A 12,681-nucleotide genomic window follows, 5' to 3' on the forward strand; every position below is an offset into this window, starting at 1 on the left:
GTTGCAGTTGGTGCGGACAAGCAGTGCGAGCTGACCTGCAGACCTGCCAGCTATCGTTTCTACGTTCGCCAGGCCGAGCGAGTCAGAGACGGGACTCCCTGCTTCAACGTCAGCTCAAATGACGTGTGTGTAGAAGGACGATGTCTGGTGAGTAGATCTAAATGTGCATGTGTGAGATTTTTGCTTCGGATGTCTGAGCCCAAGTCCCTCCTGTCAAGTCACGGGTTGACAAAGTCCAGAACCTGGCTGTCTTAGTCTCATGTCTGGAGGCTGATTTAAGCCTGGCATTCAGATTCGGAGTGTCTCCAATCTTTTTTTTTAATACCCTACTCCGGGCCTCTTTCCTCTGTATCTTTCCCTCTGTCTCTCATTTGCACTCTAACTCTCTGGTTTCATCCTCATTCCACCCTGATTCTGTTTCTGGCAGGAATCTGGCAAACAACAGTTACCAATTTGCACAAACAACGGTGAAATAAACACTGGCAATGGATGTGACATGTCAACAAGATTGGAATAGCTATTCTCCACTCTGTCACCACTCCTCCTCCCATGTCTCCCTTGTTCCCTGCCCCACTCTTCCCCCATTGTCTGACCCAACACTCACATCTTTTCACCTTCTTCTCCTGCCAGACCGAGGGCTGTGATGGGGTCCTGGGCTCCGGCTCTCAGATTGACAAATGTGGAGTGTGTGGTGGGCGGGACACCGCCTGTCGAAAGGTGACGGGAAGTTTCCAAAATGTCACAGTTCCCCTTGGTTACCACAAGATCCTGGACATCCCACCGGGAGCTACATTCATTAATATCACGGAGAGGCGAGCAAGCCCTAACTACCTGGGTAAGATGTCATTGACCAAAAAAAAATAATGCACACACACACATACATATAAGATATGTTTAAGATAACTTGAATAATACCAGTTGCAGCTCCAGTAAAAATGAGACGTTGGTGAGGAATTGCAGATTTGGGAATGAAATTTGGCCTGTGAGCTTGTGTGTGCTGGCTTGAACTAAGACTGTCAATTTTGTGGCCTTGCAGACTCAGGGAAGATAAAGCTAGTATTGTTAGAGCCCAAAGGGAGTCGGTGAAGTGTGTATGTGAGTGTTTTATCTTGCCAGCGCCCTGTTTGGTAATGAGACAGCACTCCAAAGTCTGTGTTTGTCTGTCTGAGAGTGTGTTTGAGTTTATGGGGGTTTCCTAAGAATTCACCACTGTATAGTCTAAACAAGGTCAAATTAAGAAAACAAAATCCAACACAAATCATGATTTTCTCCTCCCGTCTGACCTTCCAAACCTCACTAATTTCTCCAGCCATGAGGAGTGGCACAGGGGCTTCAGTGGTGAACGGGCGTTGGGCTGTGGACCCTCCAGGGGAGTACCAGGCAGGGGGGACTACCTTCACCTACACGCGACCTAGAGCACAGGTGGAGGGGGCGGAAGAGAAAGGAGAGTCCCTCAAAGCCCCAGGACCCACCACCACACAGTTACAGCTATATGTAAGTACTGGAACACAGGAAGGCATTTATTTTAACCCTGTAAGTAAACAAGGACCAGGGCATGACAAAATTAAGGTGATGATAAAATCTCACAAAGACACATGTGTAGACAGAATATTTCACATAATATAACATTGTTGTAAGCCTGAGGCTATGCTCTCCTGCTCTGTGTCAAGATCCTCCAGATAGGCAGCATTATTTTAGCATTATTGTGGGATAAAGACAGCTACCCTAAAGCTTAGCCTGAGCCATATCAGAATATCCATGGCTTAATAATAACAACTCTAACCTCAGGCAAAAGGCTTATTAAAGAACAGAAGTCATGTGTGGTTTTACATCCAGTAGCTCCTGGGCAGGAGGGGGTAAAAATAGCAAGCACCCACTGAGGCCAGAGCTTGATCTCCTCTGGAATCACCTGCATTTTTAAGGCTTAGTGGGATATATACATGAGACATAAAAAGACTGAAAGTCTGTAGCCACGCCAGCAGCACTGTGAGGCTCTAATGCTCATTACAAGTCGGAAAAGAAATTGTTGGATGGATTAAAATAGAAACAGGTCTGCTATCGGTAGATCCTTGCCCCTGCTGGGAAGACGAATGTTTGGTGCACCCCGGTAGCTTTGGCGTTAAGACACTGACCATGAACCATGACCATGACCATGCAATTTCCCACTGTGACCAAGACCCTTTGTTGTTTTTCCCTCTCCCTCGTTTATATTCCAAGTATCTATCATAAAGGCTTAAAATAGCCAAAAAATGCTTGAGTTTGGTTCTTGAGTGGTGCCACAAGAAAAACCATGATGTTACTTAAATCAAAAGGGATTTATCCTCTTAACAAAGGAACATCTCATCTCTGGCAAAATATAGCAGATCAAAATGTTGTTGCCATGAGACTCCTTCCGATTAAGTTTAGATGACTTTTACTATCCTGAGTCTTGTAGACGGGCCGCAGGTTTTCATAGTAAAAGGAGGAGCACATAAAGACAAGCGTACACCCTGCTGAGTTATCCCAGAGCATGACACTGAATCCCTGTAGCTCTTCCTGACATCTGACCTCCCAGCGAAGAAAGGGGAGAAGTAAATTTCTCTCTCGGGATCAGAAAAGTTGGGTTAGGGTATTTCTTGTCACTGGCTACTTTTCAGTTCTGTCTGTTCTCTCGCCTTGTCTTGCTCTGCAGATCATTTTCCACAAGGAAAACCCGGGCATCGACTATGAGTTTTACATCCCTGTGGAGAAGAAGGAGAGAGAGAGGGAGACAGCCAGGGAGAGGCCAAGGGAGCGAGAGCCAGCGAGGGCACCCTTTCGCAGTACGTCCATCGCACTTCAGCTTTTTGTTCTCTCCTTTGTTGGGCAGACGTTCTGACAGCTGCATGTTCCATACAGTAGCACAGACAGGCAGGACATATGTACAGCACAGTTTAATCTTGTCGGGGACAGAATTGAATCCTAAATCAAAATCGCCACTAGATTCATTCTTTCCAAATTAGCCAGGGAAACACCATCTCATATCCTTGGAGAGTGGTTGACGTGTTTATGGATTAGGATGGGTGTGGTTGTGGGCCAAGTGGAATGGATTATTGTACATGTGTGTTTGTGTGTTTGTGTATGACCTAGATGGAGGGCTATCTGGTGTGCTTGTTCACTGTCATGAGACCCTGACCTCATCATGACATCATTAGCCTCTGACTCACTGCCTTCCTCCTGTTCTCAAAATTTCAACCTTCTTGTTTGCCTCTTTTCTTCACACTTTCTCACTCGTTTCTCCACATCCTCATGTGTGTTTCACACCTTTCCTACCCTTTCTAATTTGTCCTCATGTCCATCGTGTCCATTTTTTTTTCTTCTCTCCAAGGTCCCCTCACTGTGTCAGTAGAAGAACCTCCTGCTGCTCCTCACCCTGTTTCAGTCCCTTCTTTCCCCTCTTCCTCCACCTCCTCCTCTGTGTTTTCTCCCCCATCCTCAGACCGTTGGACATCTGACAGGTTGCGTCCTCGAGGAGCTGCACCCAATAGAAACGCTCGGATCCCCCCTCGCACTGACCTGCCACCGGACACTCAGCCACCATTTGTTTGGAAAAGAGGCGGACTCACTGAGTGTTCTGCTTCCTGTGGCAAAGGTCAGATTCCAATAAGTCACATACACTTTCATAGATGTGTCATTATAAAATGAATTGCTTTGTACACATAACATGCTTTTCTTCTTACTTTGAATGATGTGATGTCTCCCTCCTGTGGTTGGTGGGTGCAAGTACAACAATATGGAACTAAAATCCTTGTCCATCTGTCCACGTTTCTGTCTCCGCAGGTTTTCAGTATAGAGTGATTCTGTGTATAAACCGCCATACGGACGAGGAGGTCCCGGAGAGGAAGTGTGACTCTGCAGCCAAACCTGTTCCTGAGGAGGAGCCTTGCAACACACACCCCTGCCCACCATTGTGAGCTAATACACAGTTAACCTTGAAGAGATGCACATTTTATAGACGTTACGTTTCTGTTTTTATTTGCAAAAAGTAAACTTTCCTGAGAGTGAATACATGGTAATTTCCCCCATTTTTTCGTAGCTATTAATTCAGTTCACCCCACTGCAACATCTCCTTATCAAGTTATTTTTCTCTGTTTGGGTCCTTAAAGTCTCATTTTCCTAAAAGAAGTTAAAAATTCTACCAGCACCTTGTTTAGAATATTTTTCTAAAGATTTTCTAACAGCAGGTTCAACTCTTCTTGATTCCATCGCATTACTTTCTGGAAAATACTTGAAACAAGTTGATATCTAGCACAAGCAGGTTGGCATCCCATTTTTTTACAGTTGTTTTAAGAAAGTAAGATTTTTAGGAGTCAGTTACAGACAGAAAGAACTTGATAGGATGGATATTTTTTTCAAGTAAAAAGCATGAGTCCTTGACACATTGTAGCCCATTTGTTCAAATGACAATAGTGTGTGCCTTGTTAAAACTGACAATGATGCTGACTGTGATGAACTGATGAAAGTTTCAAGACTCTGCATTTGATTGTCATATCAGATTATTATGATAGGAAACCAGTGGCCGAATGGAAAGTAACAAAATGTGTACAAAAATCTAAAAACCCATAGTTATGTTTGGATAATTCTTTTGGTTAATGGGGGACATCTTTGTCCGTGCATGCGTACAGGATTAGTTGTAAGTTGACTGAAATATGAAAAACAGCAGAATAATCCTTTAAACAAATGGCATACAGTAGCTATTTGCAGTGTCAAAATATGGATGAATGCATTAAGTCTCCCGCATAAACAATTCTATTGTTTTTATTATTTAGATAGTGAAGACATTTACCTTTAACTCGTCCGTCTCTCTGTCTCCTTCACTATCTGTGCGATAGCTGGGAGGCCAGTGCATGGTCAGAGTGCAGTGTGTCCTGTGGCCCCGGGGTGCAGCAGAGGCAGCTACAGTGCAGGCAGAGCTTTGGGAACCGCTCCACCATGGTCCACCCACAGCGCTGTGCCAACCTCACCCCACCAGAGTCCACACAGGCCTGCCAGCTCCGCCTCTGCTCTCACTGGGAGGTCAGCTCAGACTGGAGCACGGTAGGTCCACAACACTAGTGCATGACTGGGATCTGCATCTGCCCATATGTCCACAAACATGGTTACAAAAGGCCAAGTACTGTATCTCAGTATCTGTAAACACAAGACACACACAAGAAAGAAAGAGAGAGAGTGGGTGGGGTCTGGTTAAAATAAGCATGAGTGGTTGTGTTCATGGAGTTCCTTTAAATTAAATTAAATTATGGCACTGTCTCTCTATCATGAATTTCAAAATTCCTGGGTTGAGTAGAAACAAATATTTAAAAACAAAATCATGGTTAATGGTTCAACAACGTTTCAACAAACGTTTTTATTAGTTACACATCTTGGGACAATTGAAATATTATAATAGCTAAGAATCATAAGAAAAGCACAAAGTGCTCTCTATTTGGGAAACCCACAAACAGCTGTTTATAGTTTTACATGTTAAATGATCTTAAACATGATTTTATATTTTTATTCATAATTAAATTTATTTGTAAATTGTGTACTCTGATTCTCATTTCTCAAATTTTTTCATCTGTTTTTTTTTCGTTCTTGTTTTTCTCCTCTCTGTCTATCACAGTGCTCCGTGGACTGTGGAGTAGGGAGGAGGACAAGGGGTGTGCGTTGCGTCAGCGATCAGGGCAGTGTGGTGAACGACAAGGAGTGCAACTCCAGGCTCCGTCCACAGGGAAGTGAGGAGTGCAACATGGGACCCTGTGTAACCAACTGGTACTTCACTGATTGGTCCAACACTGTGAGTAACACGCATACACAGACGCAAGGGAACAAACATTCACTACACCTCACAGTAAATCTCAACACAATCTTCCACTTTGTGTCCCTCAGTGTTCGGCGCAGTGTGGCCCCGGGGTGCAGAGGAGAGAGGTGGTGTGTCTGACTCGAGGAGGGGTCAGAGAGGGTAAAGGAGCAGGGGACTGTGTTGGGGAAAAGCCGGCAGAGATGAAGGCCTGTAATGGGGGTCCCTGTGTGCCGATAGCAATGTGGTACAGCAGCCCCTGGACACAGGTAGGACAGGGGGAATAAAGAAGGAAGGAAATACCAAAATGTTGCATTTACAGTACAGGTGCTGACGTTGTGCAACAATTCAAACTAAACCAAACGAATTATAGCACATTTTTTGTGGTGAATACAGCTACTGTATTCCTGGTGCAGATTATATGACTGATTTTTGTTATTTTTCCAGTGTAACGTCCCATGTGGAAATGGAACTCAGCGACGAGACATCATTTGTGTGCACAAGACGGGGAATGATTTTACTGTCGTACCAGCCAGTGAGTGTGCTCATCTGGACAAGCCTGCTGCGGTCCAGGAGTGTGAGATGGGAGAGTGTCAGCCACAGTGGTTCACGACAGAGTGGAGTGCGGTGAGGGACGAGGGGAAATGAAGAGCCACAGGGAATAAAGTGTTGAAAATTGATATTACAGGACAGAACAAGAAGAAGTTGCCAGGACAACTCCAGTAGAAGTGTCAAAGGATTTTTGTGTGCTAGTCACAACATATTTAATAATGTTGCATTCATATTTCTAATAATATTATTAACTCTCTTTGTCCGTCTCGGCTTTTCTTCCCAGTGCTCACGTTCTTGTGGAAAAGGCTTACAGATGAGGGAGGTACGGTGTCTAACACCAGCCAAAAAGCACAGCCTTGAATGTGACTCCGACACCAAGCCTGAACAGGAGCAAATCTGCAACACAATACCCTGCAGTCCACAAGTCTCAGGTTGGTGTGTGCTTTGATGTGACAGTGTATTTATGTGTGTCTCAGGTCTCTCCCTACCAGCATCTCTTTCCTCCTCTTTAATCACAGACGAAAACTGCCGGGACAGACATCATAACTGTGTGATGGTGGTCCAGGCAAGGCTGTGCGTCTACGCCTACTACAAGTCCGCCTGCTGTGCCTCGTGTATCCAGAGTGCTCAGCGTGCCAAGAGGCAATGACCTGCAAAGCACAGACAGCCCAGGTGTGGAGGAAGTCAATGATTAGGTCAGAAGGGTTGATCACCCCTTAAATGACAAGTCTGTAGAAATGGACAGCCCAGATTAGACGTGTGATGGCATGATGATCAGATAAAATTCAACTATTTTCTCCTGAGTCTTCAGGTAAAACACTGTGAAAACAGCCGGTTCCTTTCATAAAGTTCGCTGTATACAGTTTTACAGTGTCTCCCAGAACCACGTATCCCACTGAGCTTGTTTCCGTTTACTTTGTGCATTACCTTTAACAGGTTCATAATGTGTCACACAGGGCTGAGTGATGCATTTGCTGTGATTTCCACTCTTGAAGGTTCATTTCTATGGCTGAGAGATGATAATGGAAGGTCCTCGCTGAGGACACAGCTGTGGTTCAACAGCAAGTTTAGCCTTTGTTAAGATTCCTCCTAATCTACAGGATCTTAAGACAGATTTAGTCAGACATGCATACCACTAATTATGTGCTGAAAAAATAATTATCATGTGTGCTAGATAAAGTGTGTATACTGTAGTTCTGTGTGCTGAAGATCTACTGGAATAGATCTACAGTGTGTCTTTACGCTGCAGATGTCCCTAACTGAGCTACAGTGGCTACCCCCAACTGAGCTAGAAGGATTTCATTTACGTGTTGTGTGTCTTTTTTTCTGTTTGCCAAAAATATTTCCTCAAGTGTCCTCATATTGTTCAGTTCAGTATTTGGACGGATGAACCAAAGGAGTGGGGTGACCATGGCAGTAAGTGACCAAATAAAAATATATCAGAGCGGGAAGACAGAGGCGAGAGGCTTCCCGAACAAGAAGGATATTAGACAAGGATGTTAAACAAACAGAACATACTCTGTCAAGTCCTTCAAAGTATTCATGTCAAGATGCATGTACGTGTAGGTCTTTTTAAAAGAGAGCTGTTGGAGTTCGAGTAAAATCCACCGTTAAGGTGTGAAGACTCATAGTTGCAGTTATGTTTTACTAAACTAAAGATGATGCTGATCACTAAATAAAATTAAAAAAAAAAATGAAATTATCAAGTTGGTTGGTGGTGGGTTGTATAATTTTCTTCTTGTCAACAAATAACATGAAAAGACCAAAGCCATCGATGGATTAGTCTGTCTATTAAGACTTTCTGACTTTCTGACCATGTCTCTGGCTCTCAGCCCCAAGTCCAGTTGTTCCTACTGAAGATGTAAATCTTTAAAAATGGCTCACAAATATATAGTTTCATTTTTATAAATATATAAATGTATATATTTTAGAATATATAAATATATTCTAAAACAGCTGGGCACTGAAGTCTTTAGCAAATGTTACTCAAACAGGAGTAAATTGTTATTTGTTAGATACTATTTTCTGCTGTGGAATAACACACATTAGTGAGTATTTATGACACTAGGACAGTGTATGTGAGATTATTTCAAATAAAATAAACTACAGTGCGTCCATTCATTATAATGAAGGAAAATGTCACCCAGTGCAACACTGTGGTTCATTTGTGTTTTTAATAGTTTTTAATAGCTTATTTGACAACCATGGAGCTCTATAACACAGAGAAATAAAGTATAAGAGGCTTTTGTTACTCAATCAATACGTGTAGTTTCAAATCATTGTTAGTTTTAGTCTTTTCATGGGATTTGTCGACAATAAGTAAGATATAGAGTATCCCCCTTAACCATGAAATCGATGACGCCCAAGTTTGGCGATGTAAAATTATTCACTCCTGACTGACCTAATTCTTCATTTTAGTCATCGCATGGCACCAAGAAGATTAGGCTGAGGTCTTAACAAGCACATCCTAATGTCATCCCTGTTTTCTCACCCCATCTCAATACATCCTTTCCATCATCATCTTCTTGGGAAGAGAGGATGAATCGGTCCTGTGAGAATAGGTAGAGCAAGAATTAAGAAAAACCTTATGAAGACTGAGAAAGCTGCTGTCTTACCATAACTTTTTAATACGTTCAGTTATGATACGGATCTAATTCAACCATTCTGCTTTGACCTGAAAGTAAATATTTTGCATATCGAAGTGTCAACCTCTGTATATGTGTGTCAGTGCTCTTTATGCTTTTTCCTCTTTCTCTTACATTGACTGCTTTACTTAGCTCCCTTTTTTTTCCTTTTCCTACACCTCCCACCAAGAAACATATAATCACACTGCCCACTCAAAGGTGAGGAGGAGTCTGTTTATTTGTCAGATATGTTTTAATGTCTATAATTTCTTTTGACCATTGTAGGCACTTATGTTGTATAACTAAGTAGAGTTGTCAGAAGTGTTGTTGTAGACTGCATTTATTCACATCTAACTGTCATATAACTATTGTATTTTGCATTTGACAAGTACACATGAGTTGTGGATGTTTGTGATATGTACGTGTGTGTGCATGCATGTGTGTATGTTTGTGTGTTTTGCGGTCATGGCATTGAATGTGTCATTCTTGTCTCTAATCCCTCGTAGTAAAAATTACATCATTTTATATAAAAAAAAAACAACAAAAGGATAGTAATTTATCTTTAATCTAAAGAACATGTAATTTATTTTCTGTTTTAAGAGGCTGTAGCATTTTTTTTGTTACCACCAGAGTTTATGAGATTGTTATTATTAATACATGGATGGATTTTTTTTTTTTTTTATCATACGAAAACAAAAAACATTGTGGAAAAATGATTCAATGAAAAACAACTTCATTTTAAATAAAACTGAAACAACAGAGACATTAAGTGATTTTTCATGTGTTTTGTTTTGTTTTTTTGTTTTTTTTTTGTCCAATGAGTATGGTTGACATAGCCAGTTCCTTCCAAAGGATGGCGACGTTGAGTCTCATATATAAATGACCAGGCCCAGTTGTCCTCAGAAATGAGTCGCCCACAGGCCCGAAGCGTGTTTTTGGTGCCAAGTCTGCACCGACACTAATGGTGTGCTTGTTTTGTTTACCTTTATTTAACCAGTAAGTCTCTTAAAACATACGTACAATATATCTGTTTCTTACAAGAGAGCTGGCCAAAATGGCTCAGTAAAATCAGTTACAACAGGAGATAAATGAGAAAGCACACAGTCATTTTACCACATTCCTGTATAGCGCAATTAACAGCATAGGACGTGAAAGACACGCAGTTAACAAAGCCACTGTTTAAACAACTACGTTCCTCATGAAGTGTTTTTTATGTGCTGTGTGATTTTGAATTGTCTGATACGAAGACTGTGTTTCCAGATGAAGTGTATCATGGAGATTATTCCAAGAAAACACAAATTTTGCAACGTTGAGAAAGGTCGGATATGTCTTGCTGCCTGAGGTGTAAATGTGGGAGTGTGAGAATGGCCAACAGTAAAACAAAGTGAACGCGGGGAAGAAGAGTTTGAAAGTTTAAAGGGCATAGTAACTTTCTTAAACTATAATGTTGCCAAAGTGTAGTAGGCCTGTGGCAAGGGTGGTTTAGAAACACTGAGGTCATGAGCCCACTGTGAGACATGGGCTTTGTCTCACACTGTCAAGACTAAAACTGTGGTGTAGAAATATGAGTACTTTACGCAGACACTTTTTTGGCCTAAAAGTAAGTCGAATTCAAACATATTAATCCTTGAATCAGCCTGTCAAATACCCATCATGTAACTGTAGAAATTAAACTATAAATTCCCCAGGAAATAACAGGTCATGACCTCTTTGGCATTAATAGTAGCCACGGCCTTGCCAGATGATAGCTAGGGTGTTTCCAGAAAATTATTAGTTTATTGTACTTGTTGGCCAGAGTATTAGCTTTTGTCCAAGGGGATTTTTTTTTTTCATGCTTTGGCTGCATCCGCGATGATTACATTAAAATAATTAAAACTTGCAGCTGTAAAGTTTTATAAAACTGTATCTGTAAATTGTTTGCTGCTGCTTTCAAACGAGATAGACCATTCAAAAAACTTCAGTCTGGAGGTGAAGGAATACAAAAAAAAAAAAAAAAAAAAAATGCTGAGTAACATAGAGTTTAGGGTTTTTTTTCTCCTGGTCTTACGTTTGCGTGCGCTGTTTCTTCCTCGTCGTGCAGGGAGGCTCAACAGCTCGGGTGGCGTGCTGCCCGCTACCTGCACACCGTTCACATCCTCAGGGCGCAGCGGGCGTTGCGTGCCTCCCCTGTCGTTGCTGAGATTGTAAGAAGCCCCTGGTAGGGTGATATATATACATGCAAGTGTGTGTGTGTGTGTGTGTGTGTGTGTGTGTGTGTGTGTGTGTGTGTGTGTGTGTGTGTGTGGTGGTGGGGGGGGTATATGGTGGATGAATGTGGCGGGGGATGCTGGCTCACAACAGAGGGCACGAGGCAAGGCAGGCAGATGGTGACCTTTTGGAGTAAATTACCATGAACCTTATGACTCTCTCTTCCCACTCCATCTCATTCCACGACTGTGATCACACACACCCTTTAAAGATAAGAGAAAAAGGGTGTAATATGGCCTTTAAACAATAACACTGGAAGGTGCCTATCTTTAGGCCTTGCCCAATGTCGGCCGGTCTTCCAAAGTACAGCTGTAAAGTAGGCCAACTCCATCTCTCCTTCCCTCTGTCACACATTTTACTCTGTGTGGGTGTGAGCGAGTTTTCTGGATCGGGCGTGAACAGCTGTAGTAGTCGTGACTGCGTGCACGACGTCGGCGGCAGCGCGCTTTCGGCTTCGCGTCAAGAGGCACCGTTTCAGCACCAAGGCCAGGGCTCGCGGCTAGAACAATAGGCGGCTCCGCGCACGGAGTCGCCCAGGCAACGTCTGAAAAGTTGCACCCCCGAACCGTCGCTCAAGCTTAGCGATTAAAAATACTTAAAATGCTTCTGAAAATTCGCATTGTGGATATAAACACAACACGTAGCAGCGTGGACTTTAACAAGTGTAACTGTAAAGGTAATTGAATTTGTGGGCGACGGATTTGTATTTTTTTTCGTGTGACTATGGCGACCAAAGTTAACGACGGTCCCTGGGAGTTACGTCACAGGCTAGTAACCGCTTTGGAGGGAGGAGGGGGAGGGGGAGAAAGAGAGTAGGGGAGATACCGGTAAAGGACGTGAAAAGCCATCCAGCCGTTGGAGGGGTGAGACGCCACAAGAAAACAGAAAATAGCGAGAATATTAAGTGATAAGAGCCTCCATTAACGGTTGGAACAGTGACGGCAAGGCCGAAAGAGGCTGTTACAAGAGTGCAAGCAAGTTTGAACAGTTGGAAGTTACCCTAAATTAAGCAGCTGGTTAACCCGTCATCACTTTGTAATTTAATAGGAATTAAGAGTTTAATTTCGTGAAAGTGATAACTAACTAGCTAGCTCAGTGCACTCTGGATTTCGAGAGTCAAGAGGTTGGTTGAGTTTCCGTGGGACCGGTGACAAGCTGTGATTTGGACTCACCTGCCAGGACTCTCCTCTGCCACCTCCAGACCCGAAACACGGGTTTTTTTTTGTAAAAACACAACCGAGCCTATAGTGTCTGTACGGCGAGGAGGAGGAGGAGGAGAGGGAGAGTAGTACGGCAGGCACAAAGAGCGGAGAGCATCCAGAGAGAGGGGAGGAAGGAGGACGGCACGGAGGGAGCGCGGTGAGGACAACAACGGGGACCCATCGGAGAGCATCCTTCTTTAATTTCTGAACTGCACAGGCGGCACTGTGCTCATAAGCATCATCTGTAAACGGTAAGCGC

At 43.0% G+C, this 12,681-nt stretch overlaps 1 protein-coding gene across 3 annotated transcripts in view; it reads left to right on the plus strand.

The window, feature by feature from the left end:
- adamtsl4 (ADAMTS-like 4) overlaps positions 1-8,233 on the plus strand; it is a 36,853-nt gene extending 28,620 nt beyond the window's left edge. For 2 of the 3 annotated variants that reach the window (XM_040117346.1, XM_040117347.1), the window contains exons 7-17: positions 631-835; positions 1,310-1,494; positions 2,672-2,801; positions 3,347-3,610; positions 3,799-3,928; positions 4,851-5,055; positions 5,621-5,794; positions 5,887-6,066; positions 6,245-6,424; positions 6,633-6,780; positions 6,868-8,233. In XM_040117346.1, coding sequence (XP_039973280.1) covers positions 631-835; positions 1,310-1,494; positions 2,672-2,801; positions 3,347-3,610; positions 3,799-3,928; positions 4,851-5,055; positions 5,621-5,794; positions 5,887-6,066; positions 6,245-6,424; positions 6,633-6,780; positions 6,868-6,998 — 1,932 coding nt within the window. In that variant the 3' untranslated portion in view covers positions 6,999-8,233. The remainder of the gene's footprint in view (positions 1-630; positions 836-1,309; positions 1,495-2,671; positions 2,802-3,346; positions 3,611-3,798; positions 3,929-4,850; positions 5,056-5,620; positions 5,795-5,886; positions 6,067-6,244; positions 6,425-6,632; positions 6,781-6,867) is intronic. The other variant, XM_040117348.1, reaches the window with a different exon arrangement.
- The last annotated feature ends 4,448 nt before the right edge of the window (positions 8,234-12,681 follow it).

Source organism: Xiphias gladius, chromosome 22 (genome assembly GCF_016859285.1).
Source record: "Xiphias gladius isolate SHS-SW01 ecotype Sanya breed wild chromosome 22, ASM1685928v1, whole genome shotgun sequence".
NCBI lineage: Eukaryota > Metazoa > Chordata > Actinopteri > Istiophoriformes > Xiphiidae > Xiphias > Xiphias gladius.